At 40.3% G+C, this 22,254-nt stretch overlaps 1 protein-coding gene across 2 annotated transcripts; it reads right to left on the reverse strand.

Moving 5' to 3' along the window:
• Nucleotides 1-1,991: 1,991 nt before the first annotated feature.
• On the reverse strand, nt 1,992-17,386 carry tlcd4a (TLC domain containing 4a). 2 transcript variants are annotated; one of them, XM_070928050.1, is made up of 7 exons: nt 17,170-17,386; nt 14,095-14,264; nt 12,159-12,248; nt 10,919-10,977; nt 10,545-10,639; nt 5,832-5,905; nt 1,992-5,551 (listed from the first exon to the last, which is right to left on the reverse strand). In XM_070928050.1, exons 2-7 carry the CDS (start codon nt 14,247-14,249, stop codon nt 5,233-5,235), a joined length of 792 nt encoding a protein of 263 aa, XP_070784151.1. In that variant the 5' UTR covers nt 14,250-14,264; nt 17,170-17,386; the 3' UTR covers nt 1,992-5,232. The 2 variants fall into 2 exon arrangements, with proteins under 2 accessions (XP_070784151.1, XP_070784150.1); XM_070928049.1 differs by having other exon boundaries at nt 10,919-11,034.
• Nucleotides 17,387-22,254: the final 4,868 nt, after the last annotated feature.

Below are 22,254 nucleotides of genomic sequence, written 5' to 3' on the forward strand. Positions count from 1 at the left end.
TGACGACTCGCAATAGTTGGATGTATCAGTAAGGGTGATGAGGAGGAGTACAGGGCTGCTGTGGACAACTTTGTCACATGGTGCGAGCAGAACCACCTGCAGCTCAACGTGACAAAGACAAAGGAGCTGCCTGTGGATCTGAGGAGGACCAAGGCGCCGATGACCCCTGTTTCCAACCAGGGGGTCAGTGTGGACATTGTAGAGGACTACAAGTACCTGGGAGTTCACATAGACAATAAACTGGACTGGGTAAAGAACACTAATGCCCTCTACAGGAAGGGCCAGAGCCGTCTCTATTTTCTGGCGGCTGAGGTCCTTCAACATCTGCCGGACTATGCTGAGGATGTTTTATGACTCTGTGGTGGCCAGTGCTTTCCTCTATGCTGTTGCATGCTGGGGCAGCAGGCTGAGGGTGGCGGACTCCAACAGACTCAACAAACTGATCCGCAAGGCCAGTGACGTTGTGGGGGTGGAGCTGGACTCTCTGACGGTTGTGTCAGAGAGGAGGACGCTGTCTAAGCTGCGGGGCATCTTGGACAATGTCTCACATCCTCTCCATGACGTACTGGTCGGACACAAGAGCAGCTTCAGTGGGAGACTCATTCCTCCCAAATGTACAACAGAGTGACACAGGAAATCATTCCTGCCTGTGGCCATCAGACTGTTCAACTCCTCCCTCTGAGTGTCAGACACTCAGGAAGAGACTGGAAATCTGTATCTACTTCACCTGTTCATACACTACCTCACTATTTATTCTAAATGTTTAAGTGCAATACATATATAGTCATACACTTCAGTGCAATACATACATACATATATATATGTATACACATACATATACATTGTTACTGTATATATTTTTTACTTCATTGTTCACTTAAATACTGTAAATGTGTATATTTTTTATTTTCTATTTCTTATTTTTATATTTTGTACATTCTTTTAGCTCTAAATTATGCTACTTTTTACTCTTGAATGGGAGCACCGGCACTGTACAATTTCCCCCCGGGGATCAATAAAGTATTTCTGATTCTGATTCTGATCAAGTGAGGCCAGAGAGAATTAAAATACATGACAACACTGACCTCTAGTGGCTTGTGTAAGACATTACCTGTTACGGAAATGAAACGTCATGGAGATTGTTACTGCAGCTCTAGTCATGTTATAATGTTCTTCATGGTTATATACAAGTAGTTCATTAGGATAAACTAATTGTTACTCAGGGCTTTAAGATTTAAGCACTTAGCACTTAGCTATTTGTGAGCAGGAAATGTGAACTGGAAAGTGTGAGCCAATTATTGTCTTGACAGGAAACTTTCAAAAGCTCCACCGACTAGAAGGAAATAAAGCAGCAAACTGTGGCATTGTCTGACAAGCTTGCACTTCTTTTAACAGCGAGGGGCAGATATGATAATGTTAAGTCATGATTGCATCATCCTTTGCCAAGTCTTGTCAAGCAAAACCTTTTAGTGTTCTTACTTTTCTGGGCATTTTGGGAAATTTATTGTTTGTTGAAACAAGAACGTATTTATTGTTGTTTATGGTCTCTGGTGTCGACGCAATATAAAATGGTAGCCATTAATGATATTGTAATGCTTACATATGGAGGTGAGGTATGGAGTGGCCTTGTTAAGTTGCCATGAAATATGACTTTGGGAAGGTGTATCCAACTAAAAACTTAAATAGCTGGCAGGAAAAGTCAGCCATAAAACTGTCAAAGTAAAATCCCCTCTAAATATTCATTGACATTGAAAATTGTCTGTACATTGCTTCATCAATGCAAATGGTATAATGTGAGCAAAAGCAAGACAGACACTGATGTGATTCAAATAATGGCGTGTAAAACTAATAAGGCTTTTACGTTGATGCGTCCTAGTCTGTAGTAATGATTTCGATCATGTTCTTGGCAGCATAAAGGAATCCATAGAGGCTTATTAATTCTGGGCTTCAAGGTGCCGGGCATGTTACAACCCCAAATGATACACATTGCATCAGTTAATTTGGTATTTATTGTAAAGAACAAATGAAAATGTAAATGACAAATATTTTCTCTTCTCCAATACATTCATAGAATGTCACTAAACACTCCACCTACTCACATCTCTCCTCCGTACAACATTCAGAACAGAAACACCAACACCAGTTTAACTAGCTGACAGCAGCACCATGCTCTCCCTATTACCATAGCATCTGCTTTGTTTTTATGTCTACTCCTCTTGGATTAATAAATTAAAGACAATGGTACGCATATAATGCAGGATGCTCATAGGATTAACGATTATTTGCACTGCCCAGATTATTATAAACTGTGCTGATTAGTATTCAAGTAGTCCCTTACTTATTATTTCTGTGCTGGATATTATACTAAATATCTGCTTTATGATGTTCTCGTCACATCATTATCACCATCATCATCTGTGGATTACATTATGTGGCACAGTGCAAGGATAATGTTTAAGTAAACATTATGTACATGTACTAAGAAAAAGAAAACAAACAGAAGTTGTCTTGCAAATGTATATGCTAATTTCTTTACAGTGCAATCCCCATGCAATACCACATGCAGTTATAAAGGGTGCATGAAGAAGAAGACCATATTGACCATGCATGACCTTGCATACACAGCCACCCTTAATTCTGCCAGAAGTGGCCTGCTGTCCTGAAACCTGTGCATGATTTCCACTTAATTCCAGTGAAATATTAACAAACGGCACACCCTGGCTCTTTTCTAAGATGCGAGATAGTGATATCCACATGTAATGTAGACGACATCCACCCACATTCAGTTGTCCATCCTGTCCAAACAAGTCTTTCACACTGTTTTACCATGGCAAACTAAACAGAGCCTCATCATACATCAAAATAGCCACAGCATGCAGAGATGGTTATGGGAACAGAACTGATCTGAACCATCAAATCATGGTTGCAAGTTGGCATCGTTGTATGAAAACGCTCATGGTTCCAAAAAAAAAACAAAAAAAAAGTCTTCACCATGGAGTAGTAATAGCTTAAGCACTGGCACAAATACATAAATCTTTGAACTTTTAAAACCATGACAAACTAAACCACTAAAACAACCAGCCTTAACTTAACAAGCCTCTTGGTTTTACATTTGAAACTGATCTATTACAAAGGCCAAACAATCACGTTAGACAGGCATCAGACATGGAAAACACACAAGTAAATCGCTGAAAAATGACCCAGTTTTCAGTGTTGTGAGGAGGTGGATGCAACAAAATATTCATGGTGCAACCAGAAGTTGTTTTAAGAAGGCAACAAAATCAAATGCCGAACATAGCAAGGCGTACTTTGAAAACAAGCAACCTTCGTTTCTGTTTCACAAAACAGACAGAAGCTTTTGATGTACAGCTCTTAGAAAGATACATTTACAATGAAAGTTCAAGTACGTGTCGTAAATCAACGATGAATTGTAGCTTTTAATTTGAACAAATGATACGGCTTTGACAGTAGAACGATGTTCAAGAAGACGGTTATAACATGTGAATCTTTACAACTTCTCCATATATTCATGTCCTCTTAAAAACAAAACACAAAACACAATGCTTATGTCCATCCGATGAATAAATATGGAAGTGCACGTTATGTTTGACAGCTGATTGGAAATCATACAGTGACATGAGGCAGAAGCTATCTGTATCACAATGCTCTAAAACAATTACAAAATATTGTTGACATATACAGAACTATTACCATCTGAACACTGATTATTGTCTGTGATTTTTCATGAAACTCAAATCTGCAGAAGCAATTATTCAAATGAATGTACTGAAATCATATACCAAATTTAATTTGCTAAAATTTCCAATTCCTTGATGGAAAACACACATAGCAGCATGCAGCTTGTTGCCCAGGGGTAAATTCAACAGTTTGTGCCTAAGAAGATATCATAAATAGGAAGTGTGAATATTATATAAACCTATGGTCAACACCTGAAAAACTACAGGAGTGTCAGAAACATCTCCCACCAACTGTCTTAACATAAATCAACATTTCAAAGCAGTTGCTCTTTAGGTTTGTCTATGACACTGATTGCAAATCAGCACTGGCGGTCTGTTTTTCCTCTTAACATGCATCGCAAAATGTGAAAAAAATATAATGCAGGCTCCCACAAAACAGTGTCAACAACATATCTTTGTTTATGCAACGTGGTATTTTTCCATTCTGTGAAATAGCAGGTTGTATACACATTAAATCATGTGGATTTAAAAATCTGATGTTGACTGTTGCTCAATATTTCCTTAAGGAAAAGGCTGTTCTTGCATTGCTTAATGTCAGCGAACAAACGCTGCATTGAAATTCAGTTTCCCTTTAAGTATTTCTAAGGTACTCTGTACATCAGTCTCCTTTTCATTAAAAATAGTCATCTTTAATGGTTTGTATCTTTGAAAAACCATTTGCCTCGACCCCAGCAAGACAAAATCAGTAGACTTCCTACAGTGTACTGATGCCCGTTCAATCCTACATTATTTAAATAAACCATTCAAATACAAATGAAACCAAGACTCACAATATTCCAATAAGCTTCTTAAAAGGCTGGCTTTTTAAATGAAGTGATGAGTGATGAACTGATTTATCCAAACTCAGTCTTCTCTGTGATTGCACTTGATGCCATCCCATTGTGTCAGTCAAGCCCCTGCAAATTGAGCTCAAGATTTACTGAGGAAAAAAAATGCTTGACCCTTCTCCTCAACAGGCATCTGACAATGATTTTATGGCATGGACCATTACTGAGGAATCAATTGAATGTTTCCCCTTCAAATTTTTGCTTCCTCATCAACATGAACTCATAATTTCATCACTTTTATTCTGAGACTCAGGCAGCAGTACAGCAATAATACAAAAAAAAAAAAGTCTTTTGTTGAGCACTAAGTAAAGAACGGTAAACCTTTTGACAATTTGTGGTTGGGGTAACAGTCCATTGTCCCGGGACGACCTCTTTTTGTGTAGTGGTGAATTGTTCAAGAGGAAAATAATTGGCCATGCACACAGAGTATTGCTAAGAGGTCATGGCTTCGGGATGGCTAGTTAAACGGTCCATCAGTACATCTCAGTGACTGTGCCAGCTCTCCAAAAATCGCAATCTTCCTCATTACATTCGGTCCTGTAATATCACTCCTCGTAAGTGTCCAATCTGCTGCCCGCCACTGCACTGAGAGATACGTGATTGTTTCTCTGCTGTGGCGTTTTCTCACCACCGACACCCTGGTTCCCTTAATCCGTCTTCCCGTTCTCCTGAGGTGTGCCGGCTTTGCTCTGGCGTGCCGAGCGCAGCACCCTGTAGCAGCCGCGGGCAATCTTATGCATCCACATAACGTTCATGATGTCTAAGCAGATACTGGAGCAGATCCAGGCTACACGGCCACCCCAGGGCACCAGGTAGAAGGCCTCAGTGCCGTAGACCGTATACATACGACTGTAGTAGACTGGCATGACGGCGATGCGGACCATGAAAAAGACTACTGCCATGGCGACGCCATTCGCCATGTTGGGCCGGGAGGACTTGGGATAACCTAGTACCTCAAAGAACCAGCTGTAACACAACACATAGTTAAGAAAACAGTGTCTAGCAGGATGAACATGTGAATGACTTCAGCTTTATTGCAGATAAATGGTTTAAAAAGGATTCGGTAAACCCTCAAATAATCTCAAAGGACCAGCTGAACACAGAGAGAACTTGCAATAAGTGCCTTCATGTAATTAAAAGTCCTAACAATATCTTGTGACACATAATCTGCAGGAATGTTGTAAATTGAGCTCCAACACTGAATGTAAAGACTCAAAGCCCGGGTCATTAGTAAGCAGGTACGTACCGCTGGTTCACACATGGTGTAGAAAACTCAGCAAGCAGACGGAAGTTAGCAAAATAAGGCAACATTCCTTCGCCCTGGAAGAACAAGGTAAAAACAGGAAGACAACAAAACATGAAAGGGACAAAAACAAGACACAGAGTTGATCGGATCAGCAGGCACAAAGCTGATGCACCGCCTGCTCCTCAGAGTAACTAGGTAACTAAGTTATGTTTACAATTCCCAGGCATCTTTGGACATAACCATACAAAATACTTTTACGGTGTGGGGGACTCAGGTCTAAAATCAGATGAAGCCCTCGCCAAATATAGACCCATTTGGCAGATCTAACAAAAGAGCCTTCTCCTTCAGGGCACACAATTATTCTTTCAGGTTTTGTGGGCCAAAATTAGACTGGTCTTTAATTGGACTTCCGAATGATTCATTCTCTTCATTTATTGTGAGCAGAAACTCATCCTCACTGGTGATGCGCAGAATAACAGATTAACTGCCTCAGAACCTGCCCCAGTCTGTCTGATTATCAGACATCTTGAACTGTATGTAATGTTAACTTTTTTGCTTGACAATGGCACCCATTGGTTATCTTTAGGGTTCATCCTTTGAAGACCCAGAGTATCCACAGCAAATTGAATGGAAATCAAGCTTTAGATTTTTGAGAAACCTTGTTACGGAATAAAGTGTCAGAAATAATAAAAAATCACAATAAATCGTTCTCTGGGAACCAGAGACCTACAGCATCTTGATAATCTACCCCTTAAAAAACAAAACACAAGCGGCAACTTGCAAAAATGCCCATATAAAATGAAGCATTTCTGCATTTGTTAAGGGAATAATGACTAATGCATCCTTACAAACAAACTATATGCCAACTATTGCTAGCTATTGCTTATGTCTTTTAATCCAGAGAGAAGAAAACCACACAGCAAGGCAATTCAACTGAATAACATATTTTTTTACAACATAAAAAAAAAAGGTACTGAGCAAATATCAACACTGCACAGGCTTTGATACACATACTGTACAACCATACATACATTCAGCAAGCCACTATTTGAAGGAGCAATCAGAGGCCATGCAGAGTAAAAAAGCAATATGTTTAACTACCAAACATGTCAGTTCAGAAGATCAGGGCCTGAATTCCACGTTGCCTTAGGTATGAGATCATCTTCAGCGGGTTTTACGCACCATGCATCTGATCTCAAAGCTGGATTATGAGTGCTTGAAACTGACTGTAATAATACTTGGTCAGAATTCTAGACAGTTTTTGACCAGGACAGAAGCCACTAAGGAGCCCTTAAATTATACTACTATAAGATAAGCTTACATGGCTTTATTTCCCTTCTGCTTGAAGGCAATAATATGACTTTCAGCTGCTGCTAAAATAGAATGAAGATGATCTTAAAACCATGAAAGATGCTTTAAATCAGCTGGAACTTTTGAAAAATCAAGCACTCGCAAGCAACGATGGTGTTAAAATTGTGCCATTAGCCAAATACATTTGAATTAAGTGTTCTGACTGAAAAGCGCATGATAGAGAGTGCTCTGATTTGTAGCTATCATTTTAATTACAATTAGATAGTTTGACTCAAAGTCAAAATTAAGATAGAAATCACAGTGTTCAATTTTACTCAAAGAACCACAAAGAACACATAATTCAAGGTTATTTGGCTTTTACAGCACGTAAAAGAAGACTTACCGTCGGGGCTGAAACAAAAGCTGGTCATTGAAACATACTTACTATGTGATACAAACAGGGTACATGTGCATTGCAGTTTTTGTACCATGTGATGGGAACTTTCCATCTAGCACGAGCATGCTAGTACCCCTAGGAACTGGTAAGTCCATACTGTGACTGGGCATCATATCTGCTCAGTGCAGCACAACAGCAATAGCAGCAGACAAGACAGGAATAAAGAAGTCCCCATCTAGATCAAGACCTGCACTGGGTTTCTAAATGACACACAACCTTTTTGGTAGTTTTTGCATGAACGGGGATGACACAACCCGACTGGATGTTGGTAGTTTTTGCATGTAGGGTTTGAAGAGGGGCTATTAATGTTAAAGTCAGCGGAGGACACAGAGACAGACAGACAGATATATTAGAAGAAAATCCAAAAATAAAAAAAGATGCCACCACGATTGGAAGCAAATAAGAAGCAACACTTACAACACTGACAAGAAAGCATGCATCTAGTATTTACACAGCAGTTATTATATTATCTATTTGATTAAGCTATACTTGTTAAAAACAGACACAAAAGACAGATTACGCTGCTATTAAAAAAATCATAACACACTGTTTAAACCAAGACATTCGTGACCGACTAATCAATAACGAAAACATACCAACAAGCTCATGAAATTAAATACAGGTTTCCCCAACTCTAAGTACATTTAATTAGGCCTTAATTTGGCTGTGTGCCTCAAGGTTTAATATTTGTATCGAGCAGGTAGAATTTATTGTGTATTTGACATGAATACCTCCACATAAACACACTCAACACATTAACTTATAAGAGACTGACAACATATGACAGATTTGACTGGGTACAAAACTAAATAAAATGAAAATGACATCAAGGGTTAGCCAATGTTATTTCTTTTACCGCAAATGTAATACGGCTACAGTAATGTGGCACGCCATGTGTTGTTGTTTTTTTTTCTCTACCACACTTGACTAATGCGGAGCAATCATTCTGTTATCCCACATGGATTTCAGATCTCGTCTGAGGAAACAGTCATGAGTGTCCAGTAACAGTATGGCCTACTTCCTCTCATTTACCTAACTGTTTTAGATACAGGTGCTTGCTCTGCTTCTCCCAAATGAATGGCTGGATTTACAGTCAGTTATAAATCAGAAATTTATTCCAATGATGTGACACTGTTTTAATCTCATTGTCATTGCTGAGACACAGATATGTGAAAAGGTAATATTCCTCATTAGCCAGGCAAAAAAAGGGGATGCAAATACAATGTGTCACACTAAGGAGGAAAAAGAAATCTGTAAATCCAGCCAGTGACTGGAATGTTAGGTCAGGATGTAAATCTGGACTGCAGGGTTTACACTAAACATGTGGTTGGTGAAACCAGACATCCATCGTGCTTGGCTTATTCTTGGATAATAAATCTTTACATTGCTTAGTACTATACTTTTGATTATAACATCTTGGTAAAAAGCATGTACAATACAAGCAAGTATGGGGACTCAGAAGCAGAGCAATGCACACTGTATGTCCTTTTGCATTTGTTTCTATACAGAAGATACAGAAGTATTGTAGGGGAACAAACTGAATTTCCTGTAAGTTTGCTTAACTAAAATAAAATGGGTATGAAGGAAAGTACTGACTTTTAAGAGCATTAACAAACAGTAATTCTGTAATTGTACACCTGACAGAATACATTCAACATGTTACATGTTATATATTAGAAAAATAGGGCCTGGCTATCATCTTGGGGGTCACATTATTTGACTGGTTTTGTCAGTTTTCCCTCGTCAGGGAGTCTCAGGAGGAGTGTAAGGAAGAAAAAGAAGAGGCAGAACTAGGCTCTGGCACAAAACAGACAGGTTGAAGGTACTGTAGATAGGCAGGTGAGTAATTAAGAACGTTAAATACTGTTTGTTGGACATGCACAGTAACAAGAAAGGAACCCTGTCTGTGTGGAGCGCTTTCAGAACTGCCAGCATGCACACAGTGGTTACAGGTAGGCATTCAGCTGCTCTAAGCTCAGAAACGTTCAGATTCACACAACATTAAAAAGGGAGTCAGTAAAACAAAACAGAAAGCACAGAAATTGTAAGGGCAAGGTGAGGGGGGAGGGGGGTCATCAGCCAGTACCATCATTGAGCATTCCATGCAAAAAATACCATAGTCATTCATTTCCATAATAATTATCAACAGATCCTGGCGACCTAGAGGGTTTCAGATTGAACCAAGAGTGAACAGCACTGCCCATAAATGCTGAGTACACTAAACTCCGTATCTCGATAAGTATATGCCAAGTGTATACTAGCAGTGCAGCAATAACCAATGAGTCACTAATTAGTACTTCAGATGAGTTATCATTGTCAGCCTAATGTCAACGCCCACAAAAATGATATAGAATGACACTAATGCAGCTTTCATAATAATAGCTGATTTGATGTATTACGAGGGTTAACCATCATGTCCTCTGGTGAGAGGGCTTTTACAGTGCAGCTCTAACAACTGCTAAGTCTGAGTGAAATGTCAAACCGACTTACGATTATCAATGTTGTTCCTGCAATCCTCACAAAAGGCATCATTTCCAAGCTAAAATATACAACCTGTTAATGCTTAAACATCTTAGTAATGCCAAAGCTGGGTAGGCAAACAGTAACTCCTGCTGGAACACTGGACAAAAATACAGCAATTGATTAACTCACTAACTAGTGCATTACTTTCTGTAGCACTTTTCCCCACTTCTACTGAAAATGATGAAGCCAAAGAGGTGGATTTTAAATATCCGTAAGGTTTCCTTCTCTGATGTGTTTGGGGTGCATCACTTGCACTAGTGCTGACTACGCTGACCTTGCCTTGCGCATATTTAATTGACCTATATGAGCTGCATGGGGACAGTCATGGACACTTACTGAATGGTGGCTAAAACACCCAGCTTAACAGGACACAGCTGTTCACCCTTGGTTGTCTCCTTTCCATCTTGCCTGCACGTTCTGCTATTGGACAATAGGGCACTCACCAGTACATAGTAGTAAGCATACAATGCTGCCAGATGGTGAATTACAAAAAACTTGTCGCCTATCGCCTTCCAATAGTAAAATATTAGCAGCAGATCTGGAAAACAGAAGTACAGAGGACAGAGAGAGAACATGTCACTGGTGCAATCAAAACATTTAATAGTACATACAGCTGATGAAAAACATATTGTAAAAATAGTTTTGTCTATGTGTCTGTTATTTGATTTCTGACCAGCAGCTGGCACACAGTAGGCAAGCAGCCAAACTCAAGTGAGTCATCTAAGTTTATCACATCTTATTATCAACGTTATTATGTGCATGACCTTCGGTCTCACTTTCACAAACATTTCCTGGGAATACTGTATGTTTATCTTACCAGATATGAGGTAGCCTGTTGTGATGGCAACATTAGTCTTCACCAGTGTAGGATCTCCCCTGTTGAAAAAACACATCTGGTTTGACTGGGTTTGTGTTTGTTGACTTTGGTGACCCCTAGTGGTAGTATAAAAAAACAGAAACTGAAGTAGCAACCCAGTAAGTAAACCACTTCCAAACTTCAAACTTTCCAAATTTCACATTTTCATTGATCAGAGGTGGATAACATCACTTTAGACTCTAACAAATAGCAAAACAAATGGTGCTTTAAAACAAGAATCATTCAAGAAATCTTAAATATGCACTTGATGGCTACATGCATGATATAATGGAAAGAGACTTAAGCTACATGTCAATATCCTCACAAGTTGATGATCCATGTAGAAGACCTGGAACTAGAGAGCAACATTGTACTTGTACTGTAGGATAGCTTGTCAGCTTTGGTGTTACAGTACAGTATTCTAAATAAAAATGTCATTAAAATGTTATTTCAAACATAACCCGATTACATCTTGGCTTTTTTGTTCATATTTTTAAACAATATGTTTCACTTTACAAGGGAACAAGCTTTAAGAATGTGGACTAACACATGAGTTTTGACAAACATATCACTATTTTGGGTAACAGGCTCGGATGTGGGAGTGTAAAGTTCCCCAAATCCAATACAGGACAGGGCTGCTAATATTATCCTCAACAGGTCTTTTTTTTCTAACATAACCTCCAAACACACATAATAAAGATGTTAGCTATATGCTAGTCTGACTTACCGGAGGTAGGCTGTTGGGAGAAGTCTGCCATTGGCCGACTATTTTAGTGTGAATTCTCCTCCCCTTCCGCTATCGGCATTTTGCAAAAGCCCCATTGGTGCATCCAGGGCTTAGCGCCGCCCAAGACGGTTGATTGATTTAAAGAAATACAAACAAGCCAGAGCATTTTTTCCTTATCCCAGAATGATAATGGGTTGAGCCAGACATTTCTCGGAAGTGTGGAGATGGCTCTGGCTACGTGAGACTAGCTATATGCAAACCTTTTGGCCTTGGAAGTAATGCTCGGTGGTCAGCTATTTAGCCGGACATGCTAAGCTTACCTTAAAGCAAAAGACAAGTCCAAAGCTTGACAGACCTGCCGTGCCTATGGTTGCTACGCTGTGACTGGACAAAGAGCTGACGTACTGTATAAAATGAATGAAAAGTATGGACAGTAAAGTGTTAAAAACATGCCATTCACAGCCAAACTCTCACCAGACTGGGTCTTCATTGACGGCATCATCAAAGAACAAGATGTAGAGACAGAAGATTCCCACCAACAGTGCGTGAAACGTTGACACCGTCCTGAAATGAAAACCAAAACACACACAGCCGCGATGATCTACTCCTGTCTGACGAGGGCAGATGCTGACACATACCAGAGATTTTCTGTTCAATATGCTTTCCAAAAGGAATAGCGAATATTTATCTTTATTCAAGAAAAGTGCCTTGGAGCTGCTCTCTGGTTTAGAGTGCAGAATTTTTAGTACTCACGGTGAATCAACTGATTGCCTGTCAGGGCTGCACACAGATTCAGACCAATTAGGCTAAGAGATTAAACACTGCTGAAGGGTCAGGCAGAGCAGCACACAGTCCCAGTCAGTCATTAAGGCAGTGAGACAGTTCTCAACAATCAGTCAGTAAGACAGAATGACAGCCACACTGACTGTAACACTGTGTAAATAGAATCTGTAAAGTCATGAGCCTCAACAGGGATCCCCATAGCCTGGATCCATCTCCACCAATCATTAATTTTCATGCTCATAAACCACGTGGCCATTTCAATTTCACAAGTGCTCTCATGAGTAATAAACTATGTGAGGAAATGAAAATGAGTGATTCATGCAAGTTGGACCAGGCTGAATCCCTCCAAAAGCTCTTACCCCACTGGACGTCCACTGGCCTTCAATCTATAGGAGAGCCTGCACCGTTCTCATCCCGACAGCCTGTCTGTCTCACTGACGACACAAACACACTCCATCTATTTGCTCTAGTCAGGATCCGCAATGTTCCCATAACAGATGACACTTTTGTCGCTGTTGTCTGATCAAATGTTCTAGTCATCGGTATGAACACTGTGGCTCTGAAGCATTCCTACTCACTTGTTCATCTTGACTGTGAAGATAAAATAGTTCAACTGATGAAGATAAAATAGTTCTACCGATTAAATGCGACAGGGATAATCTGACTGTTAGTGGGAGATTATAGTTCATTTTACATCTGATGCTCTTAATTAAATGATTGCTTTGATTTGAGGGACACAACACAGCTAAATACAAGTCCACAATGGGCAAGAAAACATAAGTAGTTAGATCATCAAATGAGCTTGAACTGATTTCTTTTTTTATAGTTTAAACAGGAGGAATCTGTTCAAAATGTATTGGCTGTTGACAGTGGATGGTTTGGCCAAAAATATTTACGTTCATTTACGTTCCTGAGTTCATATACAAGCGTACGTATATTTCAATTTTGCACACTTTGGCCACAGTCAGTGGAGAAGAGCATATGAAGAGGTTTTTACAGCGAGCAAATAAATGTAAATGTAATAACTGCTGCTATAAAATTATGATTACAACTTTAAACTGGGGATTTGCTTAATAGTAGCCTGGCTGCTCCTGCTGCATGCACTGAGTAAAATGTTACCATACCCAGTAGGAATGATGGCAACAGGCATGAAAACAGGGCTATAGAGAACAGCTTTTTTTCTTTGAAAAAGCACAAAAACACAGCAGTTTGTATGACAAACAGCATTTTCATGCTTTCCTTTATGTAAAAACTAAGCAAGGTTTTACTGTCAGTCAAAGATATTTAAAGGTATTTGTTAAATGTTACCATGATGAAGTGACAAAATGCTGAAGAAAAACTGACAGAAACACCCAAAACAACATTCCACTGAGTTTCCACCATGCTGCCGGCACCTTGAAGCAGTGGCATGTTGAGCAAACATTGCAAAACACACAATGCACGCCACTAGTGAGTCAGATAGTGTCACAGGAAATATGTGGGTTGACTGTCAGTGCATGTTTTGGAGCAAGTTGAAACAACCCCCCCCCCGGCCAACATCAGAGCTGAGAGCAGTGCCACACTCTCCGCTGGTACATAGCATGTAAATATTCAGACTCATCAGGATCACGAGTTCATGTCGGGTCACCTTGAGTTCCATTCCACCTTCTGCTTGTCACTGAGGCAGAGGAAGCCGGTGCTGATGCGCATGGACATCCAGGGGCTGACCTTGTGAAAGAGCCACTGGAAGGTGAGGAAACTGGTCACCGAGATGGTGAGGATAAGCTGGCTGAATGGGTCCATGGCCACCCAACCCCACTGTGGGAGGACGGAGAGAAAGAGGGGAGAGGTTAGAGAGAAGACCGGGAAAGTTAGTCATGCTCTGTTGTTTCATTACAAGATTCTGCAAACAAAAAAATATCGATTAGTGACAAACCACAGCAGCTGGTGTATGTGGTGTTTGGTGACCTTTGACAACAACTAAAATGCATCAGACAAAATCACACTTGCCAGTAAAGGCCCAACCAATCTCAACTCCTGTAGGAGAGCCGCCACTGGCCTCAACCAGAAAAGGTGAAGTTGAATTTTTGATAATGACAAACTAACGTATTACTTTCCAGGTCTATGTTACAGAGGTGTGGCTCTTAAAACAACAACACCCTATATGTGTGCTGAAACCAGTTATTGTGGTTTCAGCACAAACAGCTTCTAAAACCACCCACACACACACACACACACGCTGTTTTCCCCAGGAAACTCTACAACAACATGGGCATGTTCATCGACTATAGCCATGCTGGTGACCAGTATCAAAGGTCCTGAAAGAGAGAGCTGCAAGAAACGAACGTGCATTGTAACCCTAAAGTCAGTAGTCAGTATATATTTCATATTCATATTGGAGGGGACGTGTCCCTGTGGCAATTAGGTGCTTGAATTGTATGTATCATTAGTCAGAGCATCACTAAAGCTGCACTGTTATTTGGATTACGTTAATCCCACAACGTACAGAAGGACATTTTAAAGAAACAAAATAAATTGTCTTACCCCTGTTATATTGGTCCAGTTTGCGTGTGATTAAATAATGCAGGTAACGGCTGTTGTGTCATACTGTGTTTCACCAAATAGTGTGATACCAGTATACATCAATATAACATGACAACATTCTGACTGAGCATCCCAAATGGACACGGGTCAGCCATGTGCTGGAAAATGAGAGTGGAACATGGGTACATGGTATAAAGAGTGATCAGCGTCAGATGTTCAATAAAATCCATTTCATGTTTATATATTATTTAATTAAAAATGGAGGCCTTGAAGTAACATGGCGTGTCGTAGCAATCTGCAAAGTGGCCCAAAGCCATCCAAATATCATATAGTCATATCAGTATTTAAGTAAAGTGAGTGTTCTCCATAAGACAACAAAGATCCAAAATTAGCAGCTCTGCATGCACATTGACTGGTAGCCAGTAAATGTATGTCAGTGACAGAGGTCCACTGCGGCCACCAAGAGTCCAGGTCATTGAACTGTTTCATGAGTGTTGCACTGAGCTATTTGCATATGGGCTGATTTGACTGTGCCAGCTCTTCCTACAGAGGCCAAGTCAGTTAACTTTAAAGACATACCTACATCTCCCAAGCAACAGAACGGAGTATCTCCCAGCGCAGGCACACAAAAAACACACACATCTCAGTCCCTGGAGCTCTGGCCTTGGTGATTTTATACCTGCCTTTGTTCCTGCGTTACGCCAAAGAAATGCTTGAGGACAAACAGTGCACTTCACTGAAGCACTGTAGCCAAGAAAAAGTCCCTGGGGAACTGAAAGGCCAATTCCACTGAGTCCTCTCCGTATGCCTGCCTGTAATGCATTAGTGGGCAGTAAGCACCAGTACTTTAATGTAGCATGCTGCAAGGCAGAAAGACTTTTTGTTTGTAAGAGGGACACTTTAAGAGTCCATACTGTGATTTTGACTGAGGAGATAGCTGGATATCTACATAAGGATACCTTCAGCCATTCTTATAAAAGAACAGCCAAGGATTGTTTCAGGTTTACACATGCATGTTTGCGTCCTGTAAGTCCCATGCAGGACCCTGTTGCCAAGGGCAAATGGTTACAGAGGTCGACTTAAGGATACAGAAAGGAAACAGCTGAAGCACCGTGGAGCACAAACCACTACGAGTGTATATAGCCTCTCACAGAAATCTGCTCTTTAACAAACTCATCTGTTGAGTCGAGTGCATGTCTTCTGCAAAGATTTATGATTTAAGATAAACAGTGGATTTGCTGGGGTTCTGGTGAGCTGAACAAATGTGAAAGGGAAAGCTAAATAGGAGATTGTCTTTATGTCAATAAGGGAAACCACAAAACGTCTGGAGGTGAGAGAAAGCAACCTGCTTGCACACTTCCGGGCATATCTGTTAAGCTTTTATTGCCCTTTATTCAAGATAGACCTTTGGTGACAAATAAAAAAAGGTGGCTAAAAAGTCTAACCACCAATCAAGACTCATGTGTGGCATCAAAACAGCCAATTACTTTGAAAAACACATTTTACAACACACTGTAGTCATGTGGAGACTACACTAAAGCAGATGTACATAAGTCAGCCTGGAAATGTGTCTGGCTATTACAAGGCGGAAAGAATGAGTTCAGAGGAATTAACCCCCAAACTAACTCAGTGGTTTAAGAGCAGTGTTATTCAGACCCCCACTGATTTATTATTGTCTCAACCATCAGGATAGACACTGGCACGTTTGGACCGGCCTTGGAGATAGGCCTGGTCTTAATTTCAGGGAAATTAAGTCTACCTCCACTGAACAGGGCTGAAACAGGTTTCTTCCCGGAGGATTGTTTTGCCAGCTTCATATGTTCCTATAACGACTGGCACGTAAGGTTAAAATGCGCTTGCGTAAGACGGCTGGACCCTTTTTCCTGCCTTTTTGTAACGAGGAAACGGTAGCCCCCACGAAAATAACTTCGCTATGTGCATCGCCGGATCGCCTTCTAGAGATGCTGGGCAGGAACGATGGCCCAAAGCAAACATGTTATCAGCCAAGTATCAAAGCGGCATTCAGCTTTTCCTCAAAGCAGGGACTCCGGTATATAGCAGCACACACACAATGTTCTCGCCGCATTGCTTGGCCAGCTGCTGCTGTAAAACAACACTGGCCTGGTCGTGTTCCTGTGCACCAGCCACAGATATGGAAAGGGAAAATATGAGGACTCACCTTATGACTTTCATTCAGATGATTTGCGCCTCACTCTCTCAGCTGCTTATGGTGTCCGGGGTCGCTCGCGAATGCCTCGTATGTTGAGTCAAAGCCACAGCCATGTCGACTCATTTTTGATAAACAAGACAGCCCGCCTCTCGCTCCACACGCACACGCTAACAACTCGTGGGGGATGCGGCGAGGCTGGAGCTCCGTGGCCGTGCCTGCTTTGCGGTGTTTACCGAGAATCTCATCCGACACCAAACGTGCATAATTGCAGAGGTGCAGATCATGCAGCTCGACGCTCGATTAACGAAATGAGGAAGGGGAGGGGGGGGGGGGGGGGTGTCAGTCAACGCTCTCTCTCTCTCTCTCTCTCTCTCTCTCTCTCTCTCTCCTATAGGGCTCAAATTACAGCTGAATTCTTAAAGATACACGCACACACACACACACACACACACATACACACACACACACATGCACAGTACCACAGTGGTCCGCCCAAGAACACTCAGTGTCTATTTATAGCCGAGGCTTGTTGAACCGATCCGGGGTAAATCAGACCAGATAGCCAGTACAGCAAGCCGGCCCGCTGCTCTTCATATCAATGGATCCGTCGGGGCTTTTAAGTCCTTCCCCTCACTGAACCCATTAACGCCTGCTCACTGTCACTGGGTTGTAATTCATGAGAGGCTAGCCCACCCACTCAACAACAACAAAAAAAAGAAACAAAAGGAAATAAAAACAAATGCAGCACACATGACAAAGGTGAGGTATTAGATAACATACAACAGCAGCTTCAACTCCCAAGGCCTTAGTAAGCCACTGATGTTATGGCCCCCTGTTCTTCCTCATGTGTCCACCCCATGCACATTACCAGAGGGCAGGCCACAGATTAAATGACCGGTGGTTGCAATATAGAATTACATCTCCTATGAAATGAATGAGACAGGGCAGTGTATTTACAGCACAGTGATGTGGTCAGGTGTAAATCATTGGGAGCTGATTTGCAGACTTATGGTTTAAAGGATAATTCTAGTACTTTTAAACCTGGGCCCTATTTGTTTTAAATTTTATTTTACATATTTTGCCGTCTAAATGACTAAAAGGTACAAAAGTATTTTAGATTGTCTCAAGCAGCAACCTGTAAACGGGCTGCAATAGCAAAAACATACTCCTTGGGGCAACTGCGCCAGTCAAAGTTACGTCCTCTAAAAGTGCTTGTTTTTGTCACTGACAGACTCAGATTGTTGTAAGTGTCAGATAACAGTATGGAAAGGATCCCTACCCAGCCATGACATAAATATGTTGCTTGCAGTTCCTCTATAGCCCCTTTCACATATGCAGTCTACCCCTGAAATGTTCCAGAGCATTTCCTGCATGGGGTCATGTTTGAATGGTCTATATTCAAGGAAATCTGTATCACCAATTCCCCACTACAAGACCTAATAACATTTCAGGGAAAATGTTGTAAACAAGCACATGTCCATTTTCACCAATCACAAGACTCTGCTGATGACGTATTTGAATCTGTGACTCCATTACGGTTGCCTTGCCAATGCTTTCGTGGGTGATTTGATAACTGAGTATTAAATACATTACAAAAACATTGGCACCGGACAAAAACAGCTCCTCGATTCCTATGTTCCTGAAAATAATGGGAGACGTCTTCCGCAGCATATGGCCGCCATCTGCTGGACTGCTAAAATGTGTAAAAATTGAGCCCAGGTTTAAAAATACCGGAATTATCTTTTAAGGCGTCATCGTTATATGCATAAAACATTTCCACCAGGCCCTCCTTAGTGGTCTGTGACACACACAATCAACAGAGCACTCACAAATAAAAACAGATAATGTGAAAATTGTCCCTTTGACCCCAATTCAGAGTTCATTAATAAGGGTATTTTTCACTGTAAAAGAAGTGTCAACTGCTACCCTTGTCCTCCACCTCCTCACTGCTGGAAAACATTAACTCTGATGTCGAAGCAAGTATGAGTAGACAAAGTTTCTCACATGTTTAACAAACATCTGCTGTTCTTTGTGCAAGGACATCACAAGTACTGCTTCTTCTCTGTACGAGCATTTGTTGACACTGTGATTTCATCAGTTAAAGTTTGTTTGTAACAGGCAGGTTAGCCAGGTTTGGCAGTTGTATTGAGCCATCCTCCTGATGTAAATGTCAACAAAAGAGGCACTTCATGTTACTTGAAAACATCTCCCCTATCATGACTATAAACACACAGATTAATTCAAGTCTAATGGTGTTGAGGAAAACCCCTCAACCAAGTGAGGCAACACAGCCACTCTCTGCTCTAACAAAAGTCCTAGTGAGGTCACAGTGCACACTTGTGTGTTACTGTTCTTTAACGGGTGTCTTACTGGTACATGGTGCCAGTGCTGGATGAGAGTTGGGGAATACGAAAATTGGCTAATTTGCACATTTAATTTACTCTGTTTATATACACAAAACCAACATCCCTTTATTATTTAATCTTCAGAAATAAGGTTTGGTGGCTGAATTTCAAAATAAAAGCATATTGTAATTAACCACATTTATTGAAATGAATTTGTCTTTTTAATTGATATATCCAAAAAGTGGCAGTAGGTACAATTCTCGCACAAAGTATAATAAACTTAAAAAAGGTTAGTCGAGACCGACAGTGAGGGAGGGAGGAGAAACGTGATCTGTAACTGACTGAACCATTCATTTGTTATCCCACCGCCTTCGGACCAGCCGGTTTACCCTCAGTGAATCACAAGGTGTATTTAAGGCCTCGTCCACATCTAAGGTTAAGTACGGATGTTGGCAAATTATTATTCCTTTAGCTTTCAATATCTGACTCGAACGAGTTATGTATGTGCAACCTGCACTGACAAAACTTGGCAACAAACAAAATTTACGTGCCACTTTCATAGCCTCGCAATCTCTGTTGCACTCAGAATGCATTCTGGGTAAAATGTTATATTCTCAAAGTAACTAGGAAGTGTTGCTAAGGCAGAAATTATCATTACACTGCTGGATGTCTATTATCAAGTTCGTCTGTCGAGGGTTATTATGGTGATATTTGTTGGTTAAATATGTATTAAATCGGCGGTGTGTCTCATTTTGTATTTATTTGTACGAAAAGTGGCCCGCTTGCTCACTTAACTTTAGTTAAACTGCCTTGCGATTTATATATGGATGTACCCCTACCCCCGTTTTAAGTAATACACATTTTTATTTGCTAAAACCGCAAAGCATGATGGGCTATCCAAACCAGAATATGACTCCGCCCAATCCAAGGAGGGATAACACGAATTTAAATAGTGTTCGCTTCGTTGTAACTCTGTACCGTATCTCTGCATTACACTGTAGCAATGTACGGTAGCTTTAACAGTGTGCAGTACATACAGTAGCATTAGACTGCATCTGAGGCGGCTGTCTGACAGTCCCGACTTCTGCCACATGGCGGTGCTCCATCTCCATGTTACCAACCCGAACTGTTAAGAATCTAAACAGTATCTAAACTTCAGATAGACCTGGAAATCTTAGGGGGCTGCTGTACGGTCAAATAGCAAGGTTTGCACCCTACAGGTGTTTTATTCCAAAGAACAATTCCCTTTTAAAATTAGAAATTAGACGTCCTTGTTAATACTCTGGTATATCAGAGAAACACTTATTAATCAGATACAGCAGTCTAAAATATGTACAATGTTATGTAAAAATTGCAATAGTACTACCACATTTTCCTAGAGAAAACGTACATTTTGCAATTTCTTTCCATATTATTGTGATGAAGTTTGACACACTTTGGTAATTGATTTTAGTTATTTTGAATGTTTGTTACGCAAAAAAGTTGACTATCATCTGGTATTAAAGACAAGTTACACATTTGACACACCTGAGGTTTGTGGTTTTAGAGTATATGATAAAATGTAGTACTCAACAAGTAAGTTTGGCATTTTTCTGAATCTCCCATGTCATTCCTGTAACTAGCATTTATATTTTATTGTTGTTGGCAAATTGATGTTGTCAAAGTCATAGTGTGGCCTCACAGAAACAGACATCAAACATGAACACGATAAAAAAAGGTAAAATATATCATTTTTATTATTCATATGGAAATACAAAATTAAGATACATGCATTGGTAATGGCATAAATACAGTCGGATCAACTTACAAAATTAATTATTCAAAAAGAGGAAACAGATAAAATTAAGCTCATGGAAGCTACCGCTGTAACAGCTTCTTTATAGTTGGTGGAAAAAAACCATGTGCTTGTCATGTACAAACAGATACAATTTTGTACTGAACAAAGAGAAGTCAAAGCAAAGAAACCACATATACATTATACCACATAAAGATGTACTTTGGTCAATAAAACAAAGCAAAAAGTAAAGATGATAAATGCACTGAATTATTCAAACAGTATGGAGTATGATACACAATATGAAAGCAGCTTTAGTGATCAATGTGGAATAGTCCTTTTAACTAAAACATTGAATTAGTGGTAATAAAAGCAACAAAAAAAAAAAAGCTAGTGGACCAAAGCAGCACAATAATCAGTCAGTTTTGATGACTAAAGGCCTCTTAAGTGAGTGTACCATAGAGTTTTTCCTTAATCCTACAAGGGCTCTTTCTCACAAAACAGGACCATATTTATACATTTGTGTGTTTTCTCGCCACAGACAGTTTGGCATTTAGTATACAGGCACACATAGCCTTTAAAAATATAGATAATATGCATATCAAAATACTTTTTATATGATAAAAAAGGCACAAGTTGATAAAGGATCTTAACTGTCATGACTATTTTAAAACTAACTACAACAAAATGTACAAACATCACAATTTTGTGCCTTAGTAAAAGTCATTATTGTGTATTATTACATCCCAATTTAAATGTTTTATGTGAGGGCGTGGCTTGGATTATTAGTGTCATTCACCACGTAAGAATAGCACCTTGGAGCTACGTACATTAGAGGCCCACAGTAAAAAGTGTTCATAGAGTATGCGCACAAAACTGGCACTTCTTTAGCAGATATGTGTCTAAATTCACACATGATCATATGATGGATGCATGCACATCCATGCAAACAGTTAAGACCTGAGAATTCCACAG

Source organism: Enoplosus armatus, chromosome 21 (assembly GCF_043641665.1).
Source record: "Enoplosus armatus isolate fEnoArm2 chromosome 21, fEnoArm2.hap1, whole genome shotgun sequence".
NCBI classification, from domain to species: Eukaryota; Metazoa; Chordata; class Actinopteri; order Centrarchiformes; family Enoplosidae; genus Enoplosus; species Enoplosus armatus.